At 34.7% G+C, this 27,531-nt stretch overlaps 1 protein-coding gene across 1 annotated transcript in view; it reads right to left on the bottom strand.

The window, feature by feature from the left end:
- unc-13-4A (BAI1 associated protein 3) overlaps positions 1–27,531 on the bottom strand; it is a 766,749-nt gene that overhangs the window by 43,165 nt on the left and 696,053 nt on the right. Inside the window, exons 13-14 of the mRNA XM_081750562.1 lie at positions 12,264–12,401; positions 7,426–7,477 (exon numbers count right to left, since the gene is read on the bottom strand). Coding sequence (XP_081606688.1) covers positions 7,426–7,477; positions 12,264–12,401 — 190 coding nt within the window. The remainder of the gene's footprint in view (positions 1–7,425; positions 7,478–12,263; positions 12,402–27,531) is intronic.

Raw genomic sequence — 27,531 nt, 5'->3', positions numbered from 1 at the left:
CCAGCGCTTTTATAACATCCTCCGCCAACTAGGAGAATAAGACGATGGTGTTATTCTATATAATAACAAATTACGTTTATAACAACAAAAAAAGTACCAAATGCAGAAACAAAACGAAGTAGAAATTAACTAAAAATATTAATGTAAGTTTCAATTCATAATTATAACTTATAAAATGTTTTACCTCTTAAATGAAACAAGTACAAGACAAATGGTAACTTCTCTCCGCGCTACATGATACCAATACGTAAGAAACATCTATTTTTTTTCTTTCTTGATTTCATAGGATCATATCTTGCTTCTAATCACAAGTTCAATATTTTTTTTTTGCTTTTGTTTCTAAGTTAATCTATATGTCATGCTTACTTAGTACTGTAAAAGTAAGTTGTTTGGGGAAATACTGATCTTCTTAAATAGTTTCTGATTAGAAGAAGTTTAGAAAATAATCTTTCTGATATTGAGATCGTAAGATAGAGTGAGCAATATTTGAGAACTTGTAGCCAAATCTGCACATAATGGACAAATTATTTATAAGAAGATGTCACTCACACTGTTTATGCCACTCTTATGTATCTTTGGTTTCTGATCAGTGATTTAGAAAGTTTCAAAACAAAGAAAATTTCTGCTATGTTTCTAAGAAAGACCTGTTTCTTAACTAGAATAGAAAAATATCAGTAGACGTAGATATTTCACATTGAAATATCTCTGTTAAATCTTCCCAATGAGAAGATTCAGTAAAGATTTACTGAGGTTTTGCCAAGCGCGAGTAGTTTTATAACTGAAGCCATTTGTCCATCTCCCCTACAAAGTTCAATGTCATTGTTTTAACTATCCAGAGTTGTTAGGCGTTCGATACAATTCAGTTTATTGAACTTTCGACCAGGTTAGGTGTCAGTCAAGTCCACGGTCTCACTTTGTAATTTTCCCGTTTTGGCACTATATTGACTCTAGTTCAGTGGTCGAAGTGAGACGGTATGCTGTGGTCTATGGTTTTTTAATGATCAAGACAGTGTGTAAATAGCCCGTATGTTGAGTCACAATCATAATAAAACACACCGCCTCTGCTCTTTTTCCACTTCGAACACTGCTCTAGTTAGAATGTAATACTCTTACAATTTAGAGTACATACTTAGGTATTTCGTTCCATTGACACATACTTCAGAACGTTCCGGTCCTTTCTTACATTTTAGTCAAGGCTTTCAAAAGTATTATAGTAATAATACTGCAATGTAAGAAGGGTGTCTGTTTTCAATGTTCATCTGCTACGATATATGAAGGGATGATTTGGATAAGCGCTCAAGTAAAAATTTGAAATTTTACAGAAGGGTTTTTCATCTTTTACATACTTTGTTCTCAATTGGTTTGTACTGATATAGAGTTAAACTTATTGTGTTCGTTACATTGATAAGTTTTCTGCGGACATGAATTACCATTCAAACAAAAACATTTATGTAAATAATACTCCACACAAACCTTGTCCAAACCAATCCTTCACAAATTTTAAAATCTATATGAAAAGTTTTGAGTGAAGATTGACAAAATCGCATTGAACAGATTTTAAAATTCTCTATGAGTTTTGCTTTGACTGAACAAGTCCTAAAGTTGGTGTATAAAGCAAATTATTTATTTCTTTCAAAGCTGTTGGAGATCTCGTCCACAATAAGATTCTAACGCTTACCGTTCTCTCTCGCACTATCCTCTGATTTCAGTGCAAGAAAATTACAAAACAGAAATATTTACGAATGTGATTGCATAGCCATTAAATTAAGCTTATCGTTATATGGGATCCGGATAAGATATAGACTCATCTTGCAATGCGAGATATACTCAGGTATCTGATTATAAGTTCACTGGAACATGAACACTCTGAAGGTACTAATTATTATGAATATTTAGCTTTCAAGTCTCAAACGGATCGTTGACGAACAGTAGAAAGGCGAAAAAAAAAAAAAAAAATAATAGCAATAATTGTTCCAAGCTTGAAAGCAAAATTTACCTATTTAATGCATTCGTAGGATGGTTTATACTTTAATTAATCATGTAAGTAACTTTATTTTGATTTTCGTATGCTCATCCTGAAACTCTTTGTAGATAAATTTGACTAAAACACAGCAATACACTGAGCAAGGCTATGTGATAATATGTAACAAAACACACAATCACGTAACAGTTTCGACACAATAACTATGTCTTCATCAGACTTCCACTCCTTCTCTGTCGGAAGAGAGAGTTATTGTGTTGAAACTGTTACATGATTGTGTGCTTTGTTACATATTATCACATAGCCTTGCTCAGTGTATTGTTGTGTTTTAGTACAAAATAGGAACAAGGCCTGATAGAATAGTTATAAATTTGATACGTGAAGAAACGACGTAGATAACATACAAAATACTGTAGACGTTATTTTTATTACTTTTATAATTGATACTTTTCTATATACTTTTGTTTGAAGTTTCCCTGATTTTATATTTAGTGAAAGTAGTAACAAATTATAAATAAAAATAAATTTGAAAGACGCACGATATATTAGGTAGCAGTACATGTCCAGGAATATTAAAATTATATATATACAGGGTGTTTCGAAACAACACCGACAACGTTTGGAAGATGATTCCTGGCTCCAAGATAAGACAAGAATTACATACCAGCCTGGATGCACATATGCTTCGTTTCGGAGTTATAGCCTACTGAAAACATAAAAAATATGGACTTCAAAGGTCCATAGCTTCAATACTATGGGACCTACCATAGTCGGGTCAAGACTTCACTTAGGAAGTAATATGTGGGCTATCCAAAAATATATGTTTCAGAATCCTGCGGTTCTCACGCAACAATTTTTACAGAGGGAGTTTGGCTACGGGCATATACAACTATAATTTGAAGTACTCACCAACTACCTTCATAAAAATGTTTTTGGAAGTACCGCAGTATTCTGAAACATGTATATCTGGATAGCGCATATTAGTTCCTAAGTGAAGTCTTGATCCGACTACGGTAGGTCCCATAGTTTTGGAGCTGTGGCCCTTTAAAGTTTATTTTTTCATGTTTTCGGCAGCCTGTAACTCCAAAAGGAAGCATTTGTGCACCCAGGATGGTCTATACTTTTTGTCTTATCTTGGTGTCAGGAATCACCTCCCAAACGTTGTCAGTGTTGATTTGAAACACCCTGCATATATATATATATATATATATATATATATATATATATATATATTACATAATTATATTATTAAATTTTAATATACCTGGACATGTATTGCAATCTGAAATATCGCAATACTCTCATATTTCCTTTTCAATTAGTTATTTAAAAAAAAAAATCTTTGTCTATCTGTGTCTGTAACATTTTTCTGCTCCGAAATTTTATTTTATGAATTGAAACTTTGGTTGTAAATAATGTATTGTACAAATTAGATGAAATGGTATGTAATATCGAAATTGTGGAGAGGAAACTTAAACATTAAAGAAAGTAAAGGTATGTTCATTTTCCTACATGTTTCGTTTTGTTTTACATTGATTATTTAAAAATAAATGCAAATAATTTTAAAAATAGTGTTTAAGGACTAAAATTTTATAGCATTGACGCTAAAGAACATTTAATATATATTTAATATATATGTCCAGAAACCAAATAAGTTTTAGTTCTCAGATTATTTACTTTAGGCACTCTATAAATAGTAGAGAGGTATATTATGACCAGGGTCAGCTGTACCATATATGTAATACGTGCATTTGCACGGAGCGACAAGTTTTGAGGGGCGGGAAAATTTGTCATAACTGTATTATTTAAAATAAATATTCCTTGTTGGAAACAAATTCATGATGACGGTAGTTAAATTTACTAAGTTGACCTTTATTTGAACACTACATTCATAAATCATGTTTAGGTCGCATTAGTTTAAGGTCACATGGACAGTGCTAAAGGAAATGATCAAACAAAACCCAGCATGAATTGCTTGATTATTGTCAAATACAAGAACTCAATTCTCAAACAGTAGCGAACACCTGTTCCATTTAGTTAGTTATCACAGTTTTGATATGAAAACTAGTCTTATCATTGTTACAAACAAGTTCTTCATCATTGCAAGTGGAAATATGTTTTTTCTTTCCTAAATTTTAACAGATGTGGAAGGGAAATCAAGAAGTAAAGATAAAAGAGCTAGTTGCACTGGAATTACAAACTGATATATTGAGATTGAAGCTCGACACTGAATTCTATAAAAAGGATTACCAACTTTCCTCTGCAGGTATATTTGCTTTATCTTTCACTAACACAATAGATTATTATTTAAATAAAAAACAGACACAACGAGATTGTATTTATAGTGTCGAGGTCTTTCTGAGTGCGAGTTCACTTTCCCTCCGCTTCGTTGTTCATGATAAGGTAACATACTAAAAAATTGTGATTTTTAAGATTTGTTCTTTCTGGAGAAAGGGAGCGGCAAATGATGCAATTGCACGGGGCAGTAAATTGCCTAGGGCCGGTCCTGATTATGACGTCAAATTTTCGGTATGTAGATGATGGCATTACCAAGGCGACGAAACAAAATTTAAAGTAGCAGAAAATAATACGTGAGAATAGGGAAATTATCTAAACTCAACCAAAATGTATACATAATGTTGAATTAAGACAACGACCCAACTCTCATTCACTTTTTAAAACTTTTTATTCTAAATTTCTTTTGTCGACTTGCTGATGCCATTTCATTATAACGTAAATTTGTTTAATAGTAATAGAGCATGTAAAAGTAAATACTAAAATATCTGAGAACTAAAGCTTGATATCTTGGCAGTGAATATAACTACGGTTGATGAATTGTTAGAAATTGGTTTGGGATCTTATCCAAAGAAAATGTGGCACGGCATATTTCACATCATTTAGCGCATAACTATAAAGTTGTTATGAAAATTGAATAAGTGATAATGGAATCTACTCATAAAAAACAAAATAAATGTCAGTTAACAAAGTGGCAGTGCAGGTAATATTAAGAATAAAGTTTTCTATGAATCAAGTTGATTCATTCTATACTGTATATTTTGAGGACAAATGCTGACTTTTTAAATAATAATTCAGGTGACCTAAGCCGTTCCAACGCCATCTGTTAGCGACTGTCTGAACTATGTTCAGTCTACCGACAAACACGTGGTCGGTGCCCTGCGTCGCCCTGTCTTTAACAACCGTATCAGGAGCTTTCTAGACCTAGTGGCCATCACGTCTCCCCAGTTTGCCTCACGACGTTGGATGGATGCTGATAATTGGGACGTACCGGCCGGGAATCGAACCCGGGACCAAGTGGACGTGAGTCCGAAGCTTTAACCACTAGACTATGATGTCCCCTAATTCAGGATATTACCTCCTATTATTATGTTAAACACATCAATGTTATTTTCACGCATTTAACAGGAAGATTGTAAGATGATATTACGCTGGGCATTAATGACGTAATTTTTATTTGCATTTATGTTTAAATAACCATCAATAAACCAAACAGTAAAGAAAGAAAACTACGTTACTTTGGTTCTTAAGTTGTAAACGATAATTCATCAAAAGTGAGACACGAGCACAACATATAAGAATAATGAAAGTAACATTACCTTGCCTATAGCAGTATGACTTAACAATTTCAGTATGAAAATACAACTTGATATGATTATATATTGATTTGATATTGACTAAAGATTCCACTACAGTCATTAAACGAATAATTTCTTCGATATCACTATACAATTTCATTTGCAATTTCACATTTATTCATTAAATATAATCTTTCATGTTCTAATTTTCTACTTATTTTGATACACATCTTATATCCTTTACCGATATATATTACTTACCAGAAAGTAGACGGGAAAAACAATAACACAATAGAGTTTCACGAAAGAAGACTATGTTTTTTTTTTTTAATTGCTTCATCAAATAGATAAAACGAGGAAGAAGTAAGGAGAAAAGATTGTTCAGAAAGAGTGTCATGATTTGAGAAGTGATTCTACATGTGAAAATAAACCGATAAAGTCCTATGAACATGTGACCGATTTTCGATTGTTACGGAACTGGAGCGAGTTGAAGACTACACATATTTATGAATGATTATGAAGACAAGTGTGAGTATTACCGAAATGCTGTGTAGGTGCAGTGGTGGACAGAATAACGGTGGGACAGATGACTGTCCATCCTACAAGAGGTGCTCAAAAAGTTCCCCACCCATCTCAATGCACTTGTCAATGCGTTGGAGAGGGTGTTGTGCTGCACATCGAACATCATCTCGGCAGGCTATAATGCGAGCAACAGCGTCGGTGATGCGAGCGACAAGTTCTTCACGTATATCCACCTTCGTAGGGTACATATACCCCTTTAACGAGCCCCATAAACAGAAGTCTAATGGGGTTAGGTCAGGTGATCTGGGAGGCCAGTTAATGTGTCCGCCACGGCCAATCCACCGTTGAGGAAATGTGTTATTCAGATACTGGAATACTTGTCTGGCACAGTGAATTGGTGCAACACTAAGCACGACACGCACACGACCTCACGACTGTTCACTTATCCAACTTACGATTGCACACTGGGTACGTTTGCAGCTGTTGCCTCGGTGCGACATCACAGTGCTGCATTTGATGGAGAATCCTCACACCTCCTGTAGGATGGATCAGTCATCTGTTCCACCTTATTTTGTCCATTACAGCGCCTGCACAGCATTTCGGTAATAGTCACACTTGTCTTCATAATCGTTCATACATATGTGTAGTCTTCAACCCGCTACAGTTTCGTAACGATCGAAAATCGGACACATGTTCATAGGACTTTTTCGGTTTATTTTTACATGTAGAATCACCTCATAATTATGTGACACTCCTCCTGAATCACCCTGTAGATTCTGATTTTTGTCGATATTTCCTTTCTTCCTGTTTCTTGTCCTTCCTATCTAATGAAAGAGCAAAAGCTCAGTTTACTTTCGTTAAATATGTTATTGTGCTTTTCTCTTTTTTTGTTTTTGTTTTGTCAGAATTAATTTTTTTCAACTAAATATAGGTAGTAGTACTATTACTATTTGTAAAGAATACTTTAAGTAATGCTTCACATAATAAAGCTATTGTCAAACAGTTTATACTCTCTAATTATATATATATATATATATATATATATATATATATATATATATATATATATATTAAACTATGAAGTATACCGGTAATTGTGGATTATGAAGAATTTTTTTTTTTCGGTATTCTGTCGTAAAATGTATGATACTTATATTCTAATCGTAATAACAGAAACGTAACATATCATCAAATACGTTAAATGAAGTGCATAATATTGGTCGTAACACTTTACTCAAAAGCTTTAATACACACCTAACATAGATATATTTTGAAACCATCTAAATTATATATTCTAAGTAGCACCAAAGATATTGATTTAATACTTACCATTTTTTCCACTTGCTTGAAGACAGCACTGAAATAAGGTACTCCATTTGTTCTAGAAGAAACATAAGCAATACAGAGATTGTTATATATTATGTAAATATTAGGTAAAATAGAATATAATACACACAATATAAATTGCTTTCAAAAATATTGAATCAATGAAAGAGGAAACAACCGATTTTAACACACATCAGATCCTCTGTAGATGTAAATTCTACACCACACAAAGAGTAAAACAGCAACTGGACCGGAACTCGAACCCAGGCTCTCCGGCATACAGTGCCGATGCGTTAACCACTATGCCACTCAGTCTGCTTCCCAAAACAGACACTCACTCTCTCATTCTAGAGGTTGGTGCTCTCCACTCGGCACGGTATACCGGAGGTTCCGGGTTCGAGTCGCGGTTCAGTCAGTCATTTTTTCACTCTTAGTGTGTTATTCAAAAATATTGTTTATTTGAGGAACTTCATTAGTAAATAATAATTTCCACTGATATTAATAATCACGTACATATTGCTAAATTCAGGGATTATCTTATATTTAAAAAATAATATTTATGTGTATATCTGTCCGGTAAATTAATCCACACAGTCGACTTGGCATGCTCCAAAGTAATTTTATCGTAAGGACCATAGTCTAGAAGAGGTTGTAGGCTATATAGAACTTTTTGGTTCGTATTCTAATGTAGGGGACTTCAAAACGGTAAGAGGTAGTTTAAAATTTATGTAAAAAGAAATATAGTATCTCACGAATTCCTCATGTTAAGAAAATGAAGTTTGGTATGTAAAATCATTTCGGAAAACAAGCTGACATACATATGTGACTCACAATCTGAATAAAATAAAAAGTGTGGCGGTAAGACAGCCCAAGCAGGAGCGGGAAGGAGTGATATGTAAAAATAATCGAAATCAACCGATATTATTGTCGAATCCATAGTTTTTGCGGTGGCTGAGATGAATAGTAATACTTCCAATACCGTCTATGTTCAACCTTCGTCGGGATGGAATGGGAGCAAGAAGGATTGAAAAATAACATTCCAAAATTACCGAGATTAGTGTTGCATCCATTGTTTTCGGGGTTGCTAGGCTGATTAGTGACAGTCTAAGTTACATTTAAGCTCAAGTTTAGTCAGGAAAGTGCATGTCAGCTGGCCCGGAAACAAACAGGGGCAAGGTCGAAGCCATTGTTCGTCATTATTTATTCTATTCAGTTCTTTATTTACTAATACCAGATGGATCCAAAAATATACTCGCTCTTTGTTATAACCCATATCTCAAGACAAATTTGACTTGATGTTACAATTTTTGGCACTGAGGGAGGGTTATGGTATGTGTTCGAAATGACCAACAGCAGCTTCTATACAACGCCCATGGGGCCGCTGCACACCGAACTACGGCTGTTAGTGTATTTGGCGTAATGACAGCACATGATTCCACGATTTTTTCACGTAACTCGTCTATTGTTGCTGGTTCTTGTCAATATACGTCATTTTTGAAGGTCCCAGAGGTGCCAAATCAAGAGATCGAGATGGGTACTCAACAAGATCTCTTCCACCAAACCACCGTCAGGGTAGACTTTTATCGAGGTACAACGTGACATCTTGATGATCGAGCGTGAGACTCCGTCTTGTTGCATGTAAAAAAAAAAAAAAAAAAAAAAAGTTCATCACCATACAGGGTTTGGATGGCAAGCAAAATCCTTGTCTGAAGCATATCAAGATACGCCTTTACCGGTTACGGTACCCACGAAGAAGAAGGGATCAATCACACCACACACTGACAAACTACACCACACAGCAATCCCCGATAGATTCACTTCACTGTCCACTTGAGCGTGAGGATTTTCAGAAGTCCAGTACACATAATTGTGGCAGTTCACAGTACCGTTAAGTTTGAATTGCACCTCATCAGTGCACACAAACTTCCCTACAAACTCCGCATCCTCTTCAACTCTATGTTGAAACCATTCACAGTACTCCATCCTCCGATCTGGGTCATCCTTATTTATCACGTGCAGCAGTCTTGGATAAACACTTTCCATTTTGCCCTCTTCTGAATACGTCTCGCACTTCGCCTGGTCATCCTACTTTCGCGCGCTACCTGGTTCACTGATTTGACTTTCGAATTTGATCATTATTGTGAAGAAACATTTTCTTTTCTTTTTTAAAAAAATAATTGAACGCCATTTTAGAATCTAGAACATAAAACGTTCGAAACGTTGCTGCAAGCCTATAATGTACGAAAATTGTATATCTGATATATAATAATGATATGATCAGTGACGGCTAATGTTAGTGTTACAGCGTTGTGCAACGACCAAAATATTTCAAGAAAAAAATATTATTAAAATTCATAGTAAAGAACAGGAAAAAATATTCTCTAATATTCCTATATACTTTAAATAACATATTTTTTGCTTCTATAACTGTAAAATTCATTAATCCGTTTTAAAAAGCGAAAAACAATCCGTCATTGCGTTGCAGGGAGAATACAACGATCAGATTTTTATAGTGTGGCAGTTGGAGCGAATGTTAAGTCTCCTTTCCCCTATCTCAAAAGTTGAAAACTCTGGTCGTTGCAGTGCTTCTGCAACAACGCGACACGGTTTCCAGTGAACGAGCAGTTTATCGCGCTAAATAAGATTTCTGAATTTTATTTTACTACCAATTACAAATTAAATTTATCTTTATGCATTCATATTTTTAAATTACGGGACTATATTGAAGCAAACCAATGTTATGACAATTAATAAAATGATTGCAGAATTACAAAATAAGAAAGAAAATATGTAGTGGAACAGAAAACAAAAGCAAGTAAACACACATTTACAAGTAAATCCTTAGGTTATATAGATAATGAAGGCTTCTTGTGCAGCAATTTGTGAACCAAATATTAATAAGTCAATATATAGAATCCCCTTTCTGTGGATAATATTTTATTATATACATGTATGTTTTATAAAATAAATGTATTTTCTACTGTTGAAAACTTTCCACATAAAACTGTATGATGGAAAATGTCACATTCAACTTGGGACTAGTTAACAATGCTCAGGGGCGCAGCCACGAGGGGCGTCCATCGGGTAAGGACCTCCAAAAAATTTCGAAACTCGACTAACATTTGTAGACTTTCTTAACGAACTATACTTGTTTAACAAAGCGATGATTGAGGTATTGTAAATATTTTATTTTAAGCCTCATCATGTACTTTTTTCTTATAAAAATAATCGTTCTGTCATCTTTTTCCTAAAAATATAGGTGACAGTAATTAAGAATTACTTATCGTCTTTTCGGGTGCAGAATAAGACAGGTTAGGTTCGATATTACATAGACGTATTGGACCCCATCAAATACTTTGGACCCATCCAGCAAACATTTCTGGGTGTAGAACTGGCAATGGTGTATGTTTTGACATTCTTTGACTTTTGGCTTTTGTTAATGTTGATCCTACATCTGGTGGGTTTCAAAGTTTGCATTCCAGAACGCCTTATGATAATTGATAAGCATTGTCTCGCCTTATGTGGAAGTATATTGTGTTCATCGTGCATTGTTTATAGCCAAGACGGATAATTTGGAATGTAGTTTTTTCTTTTACTCACGTGTGTGTGTGTTGGTGTATATGTGACATTCGCAATTCATGTACCTCTTTTGTATCAGCTGTTTTGGTTTTTATTTATTAGATTTACTTAAGTTGTGTGTGCTCGAATTCTGTAAATAACCTACAAATTTTGAATGAATTCTATACCATGACCTCTGTAAACTAAACTAAAAAAAAAAAAAAAATAAAAAAATAAAAAAAAAATGCCCAGCTCTCCACTAAGGAAAAACTTGCAATTAAGGCTTAAACAAAACAAGCAAAGGGAAATTCAGAAGAATGTTCGAAAAATTCCGGTTTAAATTCACAGGATAACTTATGGCAGCAATGCAACCTGCCTTAAATATATTTCCACAATTTGATTTAAATTTTCCTAGATAAACTATGAATAAAGTGTGTTCAATTTATATATATTTTTATAACACTAATCTCTGCCACTAACTGTCTTCAGTCTACGCTGCAGAGGAATTTGGATGGCTGTCAGGGACTATGTTTGCTAGAATGAATTGTTCGCAATAATCTAGAAAAATGATTTAGTGAATCTACAAAACTTCTGAAATTAATATTAGCTGTACCTATGAAGTCAGCAAAAGGAGACAGGCGTTTCTCCACATCGAAAAGAATTGACACTTTCAAGGAATTGAATGTTCTACGAAATGTTTTCACCATTGGTTATGTTTTTCATTGAAAAAGACCTGACAATGGGAATACCAGAGTTCAACCAACATGTAGTAGACAAAATTACTTCAATCAAAGAGAGGAGAATGTACTTACTAATTAAATAAGATGACTAATCGGATAAAATGTTCTGCATTATTTTTTATTTTTAAAAAACAGAATTTTATTCAATTTCACATGTCACATAGTATTTGCATCTCAAGTTATGATGATTAGTCAATGAGTCCAGTTTATATCTTCTGTCTCCGATCGTTCGTATTACAACAATCGAAACCACAATCCACCGGTCTCCACTAGATATGATATGCTGCTTGAGTTGAGGACTAGAATTGAAAACTTCCACTGCTACGATCAATTATTTGAGCATTCTTTATTGATATATATATATATATATTCATACTATATTGAAACATATTTAATTATATGTATGGCTTGCAAATGATGACATAATAGATTTGCTTACATTTTTGGACCTCTCTATATTCAACTCTAAAGATTAAAAAAAAAAAAAAAAAAAAAGAAAATGTCAATGTAATGCTTAGAAAAAAGGGACACTTTAATACTTACGTTTCAAAGAGAGCATTATAACACTCTAATCCTTTCTGTAGATCTACTAAAAGGACTGTAATAAGATGGATTAAGCCTTGGAGTACTACATCCGCTGTAGCAGCTTCAGATTGATGTTGGAGATGAATATCTTCATACCTAAAAGTTCACACAATGAAATAAGTATTGTCATATTTTTGCAAGATAAAAAAGCTTATTAAAAGTATATTTTAAAAATAAGTGCTTCTTCTAACAAGTTATGAGTAATGTTAAATGATAATACAGTGAATCATACTCTTTAGGAATTATAACGGCCAAACTTAGTTTAGGGTCTGGAAATGTATGCTCCTACACTCCCCTACGAGTTATAAATGGACATTGGTTGTAGGCTATTGATTTAGTTTGACTTTTTAAGTTTAGCGTCCCGTTCAGCAGTGAGGCTATATGAGACGTGGATCTACAGTTTAACGTGGAATCCGAACCATATGAACTTCCGCCGGGAATCGAATCCAGGTCTCCCCTCCAAAGGCGCGTACACTAACCACAGGAAATCTACAGGGTAGCCCAAAAGTAGGTATACATCCCGTACTGATCAGCTCACTGCATTTGATATCATTTCTTATTGTTATCCATTAGGTAGACTTAGTTTCTTTATTATTCGTTCTTAAAGCCTTATACGGTATAAACTTTATACGGTACCGTACGGTACGGTATAAGCCTTATACGGTATAAGCCTTATAAGGTATAAACTTATACCTTAAGCTCGGAACAGCAGAAGCAAATAAACCTATAAACTAGAATGTTGTACTTAATCAATGGAGGGGTGTATAACTACTTTTGGGCCACCCTGTACTATACACTAGACACATATAAATTTTATTGTCGTAAAAACAGTGTTTATTTATTTATTTAACAATCACCAGATACAGCTCAGAGGCCGTTTTATATTGGATATCTAGCAACAACAATAATTATGGAAAGGATTTGAGAAGGTATCGTCCAGGGCCTGTTCAGTAGGTACCATCTCGCATTTGCCTGGTAGGACTGAGAAAAATCCTGGAAGACCTCAGTCAGGGTGGTCGGCAGCTAGAATGGAACCTACGACCTTCCGAATGAGAAGACAACGCTCTACCACTTGAGTTACTTAGCTAATGTATAAAATAATTAAGATTTTAAGATATCGGGATATGTATTTTATTTTATTTATGAAATTTAATGTAACTTGTATACAATATTAAAAAAAAACTAAATTATAAATTATTGGTAGAAATGTATGAAAATATTTTGATAGTTTTTCATTAACTATGAACGAACAAAGTAATTTAGTGACAGATACTTGACTCTTAGTGTTTTGGTTATGGTAATCCCACGAAAATATTGATTTCCGTAGATATAATATTTACTTAATAAACATGAAGCAATACTTAGGATAAAATTACTTAGGTGGTAACTGTTTGTCCAACAATTTTAATTTTACCGGAAAAATAGAACTGGTAATTAAATTATTAATAAATGATAGTATTAAAAGAATTAAGTCTATCTTATACAGTATCTACGCTGAAAGAAAGTTAAAATTTCAATCAATCAAGTAAATTGATTGATTGGATATACAACGTAAAATACATTACGAAATAGAGTAACGAACAATAAAAAGAGATTAAACATGTGCAATATGGCACTAAGATGATACATCGATATAATCACAATTTAGGATATTAATTGATATTATAAAGTCAAGAAAATAATAGTTTATTTCACACTTTTAGAAGAAAAGTGATTCTAAAATATTACTTTTGGACAGTCGAAAAGAATACATACTGTCCCACCATTAGAATTCGTTTTATCAATTACTTCAGAGTAAATTTACCAATTTGATAGAACTTGTTTGACGTAAGATAATTCTCTGAATGATATCGAAAACAATGTTCAACAATTGTCAATTTATACCAAAATTATTAGTAAAAAAAATTTAGTGATGGGAAATCACTTTTTACTTTCGACTCTCTACTAAATGAAATATATTCTAAGGTAAAGTAATATCTTTCTATCATTCTCCTTCCCCCTAAAACCTTCAAAGTAGATAAAACTTTTGAAAAAGTATATGTTTTGTAACTTGAACAGGCATATCAATCTGTACTCAAATCGACTCACATATTCCGAAGTTATTAAAGAGAAATTGTATAGATATAGTGCTGATGACTATACAGGTATTAAAAAAGAATCCAGAAACTGTACATGTGAGATGTTATTTTTTTAACGCATATATACAAGACTTTACTCCCAATTTTTCTTAAAGTCACGAATGTTGGAGCACGTACGTAGAAAGACTTCAAACTATCTAACTTTATTTATTTATGTTAATTATTATCACGGTTTCTGCACTACAGAAATGGAAAGTGCACATAAGGTTATCAGAGGACTCATAAGGTCGAGGGACCCCATTACTAATCAGTTTGTATGTGTCAGTTATAATTACTTGTTGAATTTTGCGAAGACAGATACGTAATGAGGCCCAAGGATTGATTTACAAGAGCCTAGTTACAGCTATGGTGATTTCAAAATAATGAGTGGTGAAGGTTACCATCTAAAAGTTTAACCATCATCACATTTTCAATTAGTTAAAAAAAAAAAAAAAAAAAAAAGGTAAGGTTACCAGATCTGGTATACTCAATACGGGAAAACTCTTGATGCACGTAGATGCCATCCATTTCGACCTCTGAAGGAGGAAAACTTCAAAATTTACGTCCCCATATTTAATGCATATTATTTTTGAATAATAATAAATAATTCCCTAACCTAATTAAACTTTGATATGTGTTTTCAATATATATATATATATATATATATATATATTAGGGATGGCCAAAATTTTCCGGAATCCGGATTCCGGAAATTTTGTTTTCCGGAATCGGAAAATTTACTTTCCGGAATTCGGAAAAATTCCGGATTTCGGAAAAATTCCGGAATTCAGAAAAATTCCGGAATTCGGAAAAATTCCGGAATTCGGAAAAATTCCGGAATTCAGAAAAATTCCGGAATTCAGAAAAATTCCGGATTTCGGAAAAATTCCGGAATTCAGAAAAATTCCGGATTTCGGAAAAATTCCGGAATTCAGAAAAAATCCGGAATTCGGAAAAATTCCGGATTTCGGAAAAATTCCGACATTCGGAAAAAATCCGGAATTTAGAAAAAAATCGGAATTTTTCCGAGATCCGGAATTTTTCCGATTTTACTTTCCGGATTCCTTAGCTAGTATCTGTTAAAAGAGAAACACAATAATGAATAGGCTATATATACTGTATTAATTTCTTGTAGTTGGATATGTCTTTATCATTTACGTAGACAATTGCTACTGCAGTTACCGGTATATACTACTTTATGAGAAAGGTCTTATTTTCACACACAAAAAAGTCGCCGGTATGTCTCAAACATTATCGCGTTCTCACCTGCAGCTGCTCCAAAGCACTGCAAACTACTTTTTAACCAGGCGAAAGGCAGTGAAGGAAAATAAATCTCAACAAATATTCTAATAACATTCGCTTATTGTCAACATACCTACAGTGAGCGCAGAAAGTGTTCGTACACCGTGCATACTTTATATTGAAAACAGCTAGCATGAGAACGGGAGGTGGAAAATATATATATAACCAGAATTAAGACTACACATTCATACATTTTATTTCTATATACAAGAGAAAGGGCAAACAAACACAATCATAGTTTTGTTCAGAAGAAAAGAGAGAATTCCTTTTTTGTAAACGCAAAAAGTCACCGTACACTTATGCTTGAATTAATGCTTATAAAGTATATTACGTTATTTAATATTTTGTGGGATTACCCTGTGCGTTAATGATTGTCTGTAGTCTTCGTGGCATTGATTTCACCTGTAGTAGTTCGTAGTTCTGTAGCTTCGGGACTGATTATGTCCCATTCTTCTTGAATAGCTTTTCTTAGGCCTTCTTTAGTAGACAAGCTGTGCCTTCTGATTATTGTCTCCAGAACAGATCATAGATGTTCTATGGGGTTCATGTCTGGGGATTGGGGAGGTGTGCGAAGCTGTTTCAAGGTATTATAGTCAGGGGCGGATCCAGAGGGGGGCGATCGGGGCGATCGCCCCCCACAAGAGGAAACTCTTATTTTATATATAAATAAACCCATCCATAACAAGTTTGGAGCTCTTAAAAGTAGCAGTATTACCGCCAACCGCCCCCCCCAGAAGTCCGTCCTGGATCCGCCCCTGGCAAACCTTGCAGACAGGCCTCGTTCAACAGTACAAACAATAATTGTGATGTATAATGTTTCTATCACTGTGCGAAACCATAAAAAAAATAATAATTAAATAATAATAATAATAATAAAAAAGAACTGGAAGACCAAGAGTGTTGAGTGAACAAGTTAAACGTTACATTATTAGGGAAAGAAAAAAGGTTCCAAAAAGTAGTGCTGTGCAATTGGCAACGGATCTGGAAACACGCGGTGTTAAAGTATCAGCCAGTACAGTGCGGAATATTTGCAGGGTATCATGGTCGGATAGCCAGGAAAATGTTGTGGGTGAACAAGACAAATCGTATAAAGAGACTAAAGTTTGAAAAAGAGTATAAAGATAAGGGATCAGGCTTCTTTCTGGAATAGGGTCATATTTTCGGACGAAAGTAAATTTAATTTTATCGAGTCCAATGGGAGGCGTATGGTATGGCGCAAGGTGAATACAGAGATGAATCCTCAAAATCTCGTCCCTAAAGTAAGACACGGAGGAGGGTCCGTGCTCGTCTGGGGTTGTATGAGTGCCTCATGAGTGGGTCGTCTCCACCTTATCGATGGAGTGATGATCCACAAAGTGTATATTAACATATTAAAGGAATATCTCCATACTAGTGCGCAGAAGATGGTTCTTGAAAACAATTTATTGTTCAGCAAGACAACGACTCCAAACATACAGCGGAAAATACTCGATTGTGGCTACTCTATACAGGGGCGGATCCAGGACGGACTTCTGGGGAAGAGGCGGTCGGCAGTAATACTGCTACTTTTAAGAGCTCCAAACTTGTTATGGATGGGTTTATTTATATATAAAATAAGAAAGTTTCCTCTTGTGGGGGGGGGGCGATGGCCCCGATCGCCCCCCTCTGGATCTCCCCCTGAGGTTTGCTATCTTTCTCAAAGACTTACCCTTCTTATGCACTTTAATAATTACTTTTCTTGTCTCCTCATTTGTTTCTGTTCGGTTGCTTCCCATTTCGACAGCCCACCGTGCAGTTTTTTCACTCCTATTCACAACTAAACTCATTCTGTTACTCGTCATGCTATACAGAGGTGTATACTCAGGTGAATACTAGTGAACCCCAGTTGTGGTATCTTTGTTTCGTATTCGTACGTCAGGTGTACGATCACTTTTTGCGTCTACTCTATACATTTTCTACGGAATTTATTTACTTTCTAACCATTAAACTTGTCTTTGTGGTTCTTTATTGATATATTCATAAAGCTTAGTTTTCATTATTCATATTGTGTGTGTTATTACACTTCTTAAATTTTCTGTTTCTTTTTCGCAGGCATTCTCGTTTCAATAGCATAGGTGTACGAACACTTTCTGCGCTCACTATATGTACAGTAAATACAAATTTATAATTTTTGACTTTACGAAGTATACAATGTAATTGTTCAATAATTAACATAAGCAGGCATTCATTAATTTATATTAATATAATAATTAACAAAACTAATAAGCGGGTGATTGATGACTCAGTGGTAGAGTTTTCATCTATGGTATTCTAACCCAGGACATGTGGGTTTTCAATGGCTAATTTTGTGTTCGAAAATTTTCCCGGTGGAAGGCCTACCTTTCTTATATTTGTTCCATCATCACTCATTAACGAATTTAGTTTATCAAAACTCTATAGCCATATATTCATTCTGTCCGTCAGTGAAACAAACAGTCTCAAGAACTATCTGATGGATTACCAATCAATTTTGGCCATGATGTACAGAGTCAATAGTTAAGAATCGAGTTCCCTGATGAATGTAATATTCAAACCGGAAGCGGTACAAACCACCATTTCCGGTTTTAACGTTAATCATTATATAGTAAATATGGTAATAGATAGCGAGAAGCGGTTTCCAGTAATCGACATATATAACATTCATGTAGATAGAATGTTACCCAGTTTGTGCATCTGCTGAAAATAATGAGCTTAGGTATTTAGAGAGCATTTTCCGCTTTAGAAAATGTGTGCTTGGTAAAGAATGTAGAGAATTAGCTGAGCCAGGCACATAGCTAGAATATGGTAATAGGAAGGAGGGGGGGGGGGTCTATCACGAAATACTGTGGTTATTTACCAGGGGCTCAATCATTCTAAACTATTTTATTGGCAACATATATTGGTTCGTTTAGCCAAGATTTCTAATGGGGGCATGATATGAAATACTGTGGTTACACACCAGAGGCTCGATCAATCTAAATATTTTACTGACAACATACCCATATTGATTGGTTAGGACAATAAAATGAGGATATATTAGTAAGTATTTTAATAAGAAGCTATGAAGAAATCTCGAGTAAAAGAATATTAAAAAAGTATTGAAAAAGATATCGTCTTCCGAGGTCATTCGAACGGTGTCGAGAATTTTGCGTCTGGGAAATTTGCGCCCTACCTCAAGAACAGGGAAAATTGCGCCTGCGATGTACCTCCACCGGGAAGTTTGAGCCCTGCGAAATAAAAGAACCTATTGGAGCTTACGCATTTCCTCGGAGGGGCTGACATTACAACATAAACAATCCTCCCCCCACAACCATGCCATTTGTGATTTATTTTCATTGTGGCTATATAAGGGGAGAATAAACTTCAATATAAGCCAAAAGAACACAACGGATCAACGCAATCACTGTTTCTTCCAAAGATGATTTTGGGGGAACACTGGCCTCCCCAGAGCTCTCAGAGTGCCCCCTCGGAGGAGACCAAAATAATACGTCTATAATATAATAATAAATAGAATAGTACCAGCAGTGACCCCCCTCCGGAATACTAAATGTGCCCCCCGGAACATTTTTCCTGAAAGAACGACTGAACGCAATTGTGTGTTTGAAGTGTAATTCCAGCAAGTAAACACACTGTAAATAGTTTTCTTGATAATATTACTGAACTGATTTTACATTCACTTTACATTTTCTTTTCTATATTTTGTGTCCTGAAAAGCCAAACAACTCGCAAGGATTGTGAACAGAGATATCTGGGTAGAGCCAAACAGCCTTTTGTAGATTAAATTATACTCTTTGATTATATTAATAAATAATTATATATCAGTCATTTATACGTTTATTGTAAATTTTGTAGTATAATGAAAAATTGTATTTGTATGGATTGCCCTTTAGTGAACTAAAATTGTATTTTTTTCATTTGTTCGGAATATTATAACGGATGGAGTAACTCACTGAGACGATGAGAGGCAAGCCTAGTTCAAGTGCGAGTGGAAGTTACTTTACACAATACAATAATAAGTTGAATTGTAGGGCGCTAACATCCCAGTGCAAATATATAGCCGGCGCATTTTCCCCTCTTTTTGGGGTAGGGCGCAAACATCCCAGTGCAAATATATTGCGAGCGCATTTTTTCCTATTTTTGTGGTAGGGCGCAAATTTCCCGGGCGCAAAATTCTCGCATTCAAGGAAAATATTATGTCCGTGAAGTTGACAAGCCACTTATGTCAGACTCCAATTTCGACTTTAAACGTCGCTAGTGCTACGTTAGTGTTCGATAGTGACGCAAATCGTTAGTACTCCAACTGCATGCCAACACGCCCACTTCTAAGAATCATCTCAAAAATGAGGTTAACCGTTAGAGCAAGTAAGTGCTCATTGGTGCCATTAACATTAACGTTAATGCCTCCATCATACGGCCCTTTGAGTAATAATAACACCACGTTTTTTGCTAGTCTCAATGCGTCCCTATATTCTCGCGAACATTCTGACGTGCCCAAGTTAGTTACTTTTTTTGGGGGGGGGACTATTGTTTATCTGTTATTGTTTATTGTTTATTGCTAATCTGCAGGGTAGTCCTTACATTAATATGCCATTGTCCTTGATAATCATTGCGTATTTACAAGCAATTTGTTATTACTGTTGGAAGATATCAAAAAACAACAGATAAAATCTACTACTTAACGGTTCATATTTTTCTTTTACAGTACATAAACGATTAATAATAATAATAATAATAATAATAATAATAATAATAATAATAATAATAATAATAATAATAATAATAATAATAATAATAATAATAATAATAATACTATTCCAGCATAAAAGTTATCAATTGCATCACACTGGCAACAAGCGACGCATATTTTAACTTCATAAAAAATCGTTTCTCACGATTTTCTGGAAAACTACGTATGATAACATCTTCATTATGTCAAGTTGTTTATCTTAGTGTGATATATGTCTTACCTCTGGACAATATTACAGCAAAACAAAAATTAAATATTAGGAGTACATCGTACTTTTAGACTACATCTCATTAACCATGGGAAGATTGAGTAGTGTATACTTTAGGATGTAAGTTTCAGCTTAACTTGCATCATACATTCTTAGGATTACAAAAAGGAAATTTGTTCGTTTGCATTTGAACAAAATTCTTAGGATTACAAAAAGAAAAAATAATTTTTCCGAATTCCGGATTTTTTCTGAATTCCGGATTTTTCCGAATTCCGGATTTTTTCCGAATTCCGGAATTTTTCCGAATTCCGGAATTTTTCCGAAATCCGGAATTTTTCCGAAATCCGGAATTTTTCCGAAATCCGGAATTTTTCGAAATTCCGGATTTTTTCCGAAATCCGGAATTTTTCCGAATTCCGGAATTTTTCTGAATTCCGGATTTTTTCCGAAATCCGGAATTTTTCCGAATTCCGGAATTTTCCGATTTTACTTTCCGGATTCCGGAAAGTAAAAATTCCGGAATTGGCCATCCCTAATATATATATATATATATATATATATATATATATATATATACAAGGTAACGCGTATTGTATCTACCAACTTCAAATGATAAAGGAAACATGGTGAGCGCAAGTAGTAATTTATAACAGTTATGAAATACAAGTACATAAACTGGCAATTAGTACAGTACGTAACAGATATCGACAGATCTCACTACACTTTAAAAATAACATCCTCCAAAATGTTCCTCATTTGCTGGATGCATTGCTGAAGGCGATGCGGGAAGGTTTCCATAATATGACTTAACATATCCTGCGGAACGGCGTTTATTTCACAGCAAATGGCAGTTTTAAGGTCGTCAAATGTCTGCAAATGATTAGCAAAGAGCATTTCCTTCACACAAACCTAGAGGAAGGAATCCGGAGTTGTTAAATCTGGGGAATTGAATGACCACATCACATCGCTAAAGCGGGATATCGCACGGTTTGGAAATGTTTGTCGGAGTACAGCAATACTCTGGCATGTTGTGTATGCCGCTGCACCATAGTACTGAAACCAAATGGTATTCAGTAATCCCCCTGCATGTAATTCTGAAATGACGAAATTCTGCAACATTTTGCAGTAGCAGTGTATTCATAATTGCTACATGACCAGCGTCGTCCACGTGCGCACCACATCTCAACTTTTGAAGTCTTTTGAGGCTTTTCATGTAAATGTCATGGATTTTCCTGAGACCAATACAGGAAGTTTTGCTTATTAACATATCCAGGCACAAAAAATTGCTGTCATAGTATACCAGAAGTTGTTGAAGAAACAGTGGTTCCCGGTTAATTATTGCAAGAATGTCAATGCAGTTGGCGAGTCTGTTTCGACTATAAATGTTTCTCAACTCTTAAATCACCTGCAGTTTATATGGATGGAGTTTTAAATCAGCCCGAATGTTTGTGTTAAAAGTGAATCGCTCACTCTTTTCAGGTTCTCACACGTTCAAATATTTCTTTCCCGCCCTCGTGACTGCCGATTCAAAACACTACCAGTGGACTTCCACTGTCTCACCCATCTGAGAATACTGTGCCTCTCGGATACAGCCATATGACGATCATCACTGTTCCGCTGCAGTGCTCGCTGAGCCTTGTGATAAAATCAATTCGGATAAAGACTTATACTGCCGCAATTATCGTCTACACAGACCACCGTTCCATGGCATACAAATTGTCTGATTCCCTCCTATTCAGCGATATATGCATGCACAGCATTCGTACGAGCATTCGGTTAGGGTTGCCAACTGCAATTGATAGATACAATACGCGCCACTCTGTATATAACAAAATAAAATAATAAAACGATATAAAATACAAAATAGTGGTGGATTTCATGGAGCCGAGTGCTAGATGATGAGTCGAGAAAATTGTTGGATGGAACGTTACTGAGACAAGAGTTCTACGAGAACAAAACATGATATGGCCGCTGTCAGCGAAAAATAGGAACATCTGGTAACCTTACATTACTTAAAACATACAAAGAATGCAATCTATAAACAACAAAATTCATAAAAATCATGCAATTTGCGTCGCTCAAGTTGACTATCAATCTTGTGAAGAATGAAGATTAACTGTGTTGCTTGATCGCTTATAAAACACATACGTATTGAACTTAATTACGTTATTTTCATGTGTACGGACTTTCATCCACTGTGGAATACAATGATTGAATGCTTATTCTAAGAATAATACAAAGTGAATAAAAAATGTTACTTCTTATATGGAGTTAGGAGGGCAGCATTATGTAGCCAATACATCTGATTATCCTTTTGTTTAGCAGTATCTATATGTTGATACTTTCATGCAAGGCCGAAGATATCAAGGATTTATTTATAGTTAGCTTGGTATAAATGCATTATTATTATTATTATTATTATTATTATTATTATTATTATTATTATTATTATTATTATTATTATTATTATTATTATTATTATTATTATTATTATTATTATGCTATAGAATCCTATGTTCTTGGTTTAATTTTGACGCTAAAACATTCTTTTTACTGTTTGTGTCGTTTTTATGTCCAAACATATATTTACAAGGGGTAATTGTGGTTTTCTTTTTTTCGTAAAGAAAAAAGTATTAATTTTCCATGCATTGTGTACAGAAAATTTGATTGTAGAAGTTTTTTCTTTGAGGGGACATATTGTTTACGTCAATATGGAGAATCTGTAAAATTCCTCAATATGTATATCATATTAAGTATAAATAGAATTTCTTGGTATTTATTGCCTGATTTTCGATACCAAGTCATCATCGAGTCTATATTAATTTACACATAACTAATACCGAAACCTATGACACAATCTTTAAAAATACTGATATCGCCACTTTTTGTGCCATACAAACGCTCCTCGGTCAATTTTAATAATTGGAAGTTGCAGAGAAGTTAGGAGACCTTGTCGGTTAAAGTATAGATCCTACTATGCAATCTCAGGTCTATTAGATATGTCCCCCAAATATCTTTGAACTACAAGGATGCAATACATAGATTCATGGACATATTGAAAATGTTCTATTTTTCCTAGATAATTAATGGCAGATTGCAGGGCCGGATTAAAGGAGAGGCTTAGGTGGACAGAGGCCTCTACTCTGTTCAAAATCTTAACTGGCTATCTAATAAGAATAATGAAGATACAATCATCACCATGAAATAAAATATGAAATATATTCCCTTAACTTTCCTACTGTATTTTCTTAGGAATGTATTAGGTGAAGTCAGCAGGGGCCACATATTTTTTCTAACCCCGGGTCTCCAGATGGGTTAATCCAGCCCTGGCAGATTGTCTATCACAAAAGTTTTCACATCTCCAATACGAAATGTCAGCTACAATTGAGTGATCGGAAGCATATGGATCAATTATTGTATGCGAGAATACGAACATGGACCAATTACCCCACAACTACGAAATAACGTTAAAAAATCCCATATATTCTTTCTCGGTACATACACAGACAACCCAGTGACAAATAACTTGTTATGCAACGATGTACAGGCATCAAATACTTTATAGAATTATCACATAGATGACACTCACTAAGCTCATAGCAACCACAGAATAACAATAAATGACAATTTATGATTTTTTTTAAACTTAAAAAACTAGTTTATCCCAATACTCTTTGAAAGGAAATTATAAAATTTGAAACTTTAAGTTTTTAAAAATAATGTTTGAGTATAAAAGTTTCCAATATGTTTGAGTCTATAATGTATAATGTTTGAGTATACTGTTTGAAAAGCACCATAAAGAATCTGGTCTAGAAAATTTCAGTGTAAAGAAACATCTTTTTCTTAATGTGACAGTTCTTACGTTGGGATGAATAAGAAAGAAGTAGGAACTTGAATAAAAGAATACATAAGAGATGCAAATGTTTACGATTTCGCGCTTTCTGGTTAATAAAAACATTCAGGCATAACTAAACACAACTTAAAGGAGGTCAAAGTTACCAAGAAAGTCATCATTAGCAAAATAAAATTATGTTCAAGTCATATCACATTAGAACAAGATGCCCAATCTAAATTTAGTTGAAGGTAATCTCGACAAGAATTGGGCTGTCATTATAAATCACTTTATCCTAAACCGCAAACGTATGCGATTTTAAAGTGTATCGGATTGGCATAGAGGCTAAAGTTTGAAGTTATTTGTCTATGAGTTAGAGAAAAAGAGGAAGGAGAGAAAGAAGACAGCAACTGTAGTGAAGAAAAGTGAAGTGAAATATTTTAAAATGTAAAAAACGTCTGTAAAGAGTAACGTGTTCAATTAATTTTACCGCCAAGTTTTGAATTAGTGTGCGTAAGTGATCACCATCATTTTAAAAAAGTTTCTTCTGATTTTTGTATTTTCTTTGAAAAAACTAGTTAAAAACTATCAGAAGCTCTTGTGAAGCCATAGCTTTTCATTTGTTACCTGGTAGTAGAAGGCAACAGGATTGTCTACCGAAATTTTTTTTAGGAAAATCACAAAATTAGGATTCCTAGGGAAATGTAAAAGGTTAATGGTTGTAAAGACACTTGGTTAGATGAGTTTATATATAAAGTAATGAAGGAAGCAACGACAAACTGAAGGTGGAACGTAAAGAAGAAAGAAAGAAAAAAATGGAAAGATAAGTATATTGATTGGTTAATACTGTTTACTCCATTATGGTAATTCGTAACATTGGAATTGTCTTAATTTAAAACTTTGATTTGAATCATGAAAGGTATCACTGCAACAAATCAGAAAAGAATCTGTACAAGTTGGCAGAAATATACGAAGATACTTTTAAAGCTCTTGCTCTCAGAATGCGTAACATGTAACTAGTCTGTAGTTATTTCTACGTTATCGCTAATGCTTTCGTTTTTGGTGCAAATGATCCCTGTTTCGATTCTCAGTGGGAACACTCGGTCGAAAAAGTGTTAAAGCCTTTACAGGCCAGCCATTCTGAGTGAAGTTTCCCTGAATCTTCCTCATTCACACCAGGAAAAAGTGTTAAAGCTTTCACAGGCCAGACATCCTGAATGAAGTTTCCCTGAATCTTCCTCATTCACACCAGGAAAAAGTGTTAAAGCTTTCACAGTCCAGCCATCCTGAGTGAAGTTTCCCTGAATCTTTCTCATTCACACCAGGAAAAAGTGTTCAAGCTTTTATAGGCCAGCCATCCTGAGTGAAGTTTCCCTGAATTTTTCTCATTCACACCAGGAAAATGCCGGGATGGTCCCTAACATATAGGTCTCTGGCCGTTTCGTTCCTTTCCTTTCCTAGGATAGTGTAATCGCCGTCGGACGTCATCCCCCATACATGACGGGCTAACATGACCATAGTTGCCGCTAACATGACCATAGTTGCCGCTAACATGACCATAGTTCTTTTTCTTCAAATCATTTAATGAAGCAGGCAAGAATTAACCAAATCTTCTCTACATGTAACCCTTTTTAGTTAAAATATATATATAGGATCATATAAAAAGTCTCCGTGTTTTTTTTGTACATTTTTGAAGAAAAAATTCTTTATTGAAAATAAATTTTAATCAAGTACATATTGGCCATTATTATCTATGATCTTTTGCCATTTTTCGGCTAGCTTCATAATTCCATCAATGTAGAACTTCTGTGGTTTATCGTCGAAAAACTTGGGCAAGTGATTTTCAGCGGAGCTTCTGTCGGCCATTTTTTTTTTCATCAAGAGAGTTTTGCAGAGACCGAAACAAATGTTAGTCAGACAGTGCAAATTCCAGGCCATACGGTGGATGCATCAAAACTTCCCAACCAAGTTAGGTCAATTTGTTCCGAGTCATCAAAAATGTGGCCGCGAATTGTCATGATGAAACACAACTCCCTTTCTGTTGGCCAATTCTGGTCGATTTTTCTGGATTGTTTCGTTCTAATAGTCGAGTTGTGCACAGTATAGGACCGAATTGATGGTTTCGTCAGATTGCAGCAGCTCATAATAGCTAATTCCCTTCCAGTTCCACCAAACACTCAACATAACCATGTTTGCCAACAATCCAGTTATTGAGTTTTGTTCCTTCATGACAATGCGCGACCACACACATCTTTGGTGACTCGGAACAGATTGATGGAACTTAGTTGGGAAGTTTTAATGCATCCACCGTATAGACCGGAATTTGTACAATCCGCGGCAAAAGACCTGCAACATGAAGATGTAAGTTTATTGTGAAACTACGCCTAATAGCACAGGAAATGAACATAACGTCTAAGTGGAACGAATCACGCCAGCATAAGCCTCGGCCTCCTCCCGTGCACACTTATTTTGGGGCAAAAGACTTCGTCATTTCACAATATACTTATATGCTCATGTTGCAGGTTTTTTGCCGCGGATTGTACCATCTGACTACCATTTGTTTCGGTCTCTGCAAAACTCTATTGATGGTAAAAAAATTGGCCGACAGAAGCGCCGCTGAAAATCACTTGGCCAAGTTTTTCGACATAAACCACAGAAGCTCTACACCGATGGAATTATGAAGCTAGCCGAAAAATGGCAAAAGGTCATAGATAATAATGGTCAATGTGTACTTGACTAAAATTGATTTTCAATAAAGAATTTTTTTGTTGAAAAATGTACCAAAAAACCATGCAGACTTTTTATATGACCCTTTATATTATCCATATAAGTAGTAACATTTTTTGATGTACATTGTATCAATCAAGCAATCTTCAAGAAAAGCAGGTGAATACACAGAGCTTATAGCATATTGGTTGGAAAAATACACAAAGCTAACAGCATTTCCAAACACATCACAAGTTTGCATTCAGTATGAGATATAATAACACTTAAAAGAAAACACAAATTAATAATTTTGATTT

The sequence above is a fragment of the Thermobia domestica genome, chromosome 3 (genome assembly GCF_964235325.1).
Source record: "Thermobia domestica chromosome 3, izTheDome1.hap1.1, whole genome shotgun sequence".
In the NCBI taxonomy this organism is placed as follows: domain Eukaryota; kingdom Metazoa; phylum Arthropoda; class Insecta; order Zygentoma; family Lepismatidae; genus Thermobia; species Thermobia domestica.
This window is presented reverse-complemented; position numbering and strand designations above follow the sequence as displayed.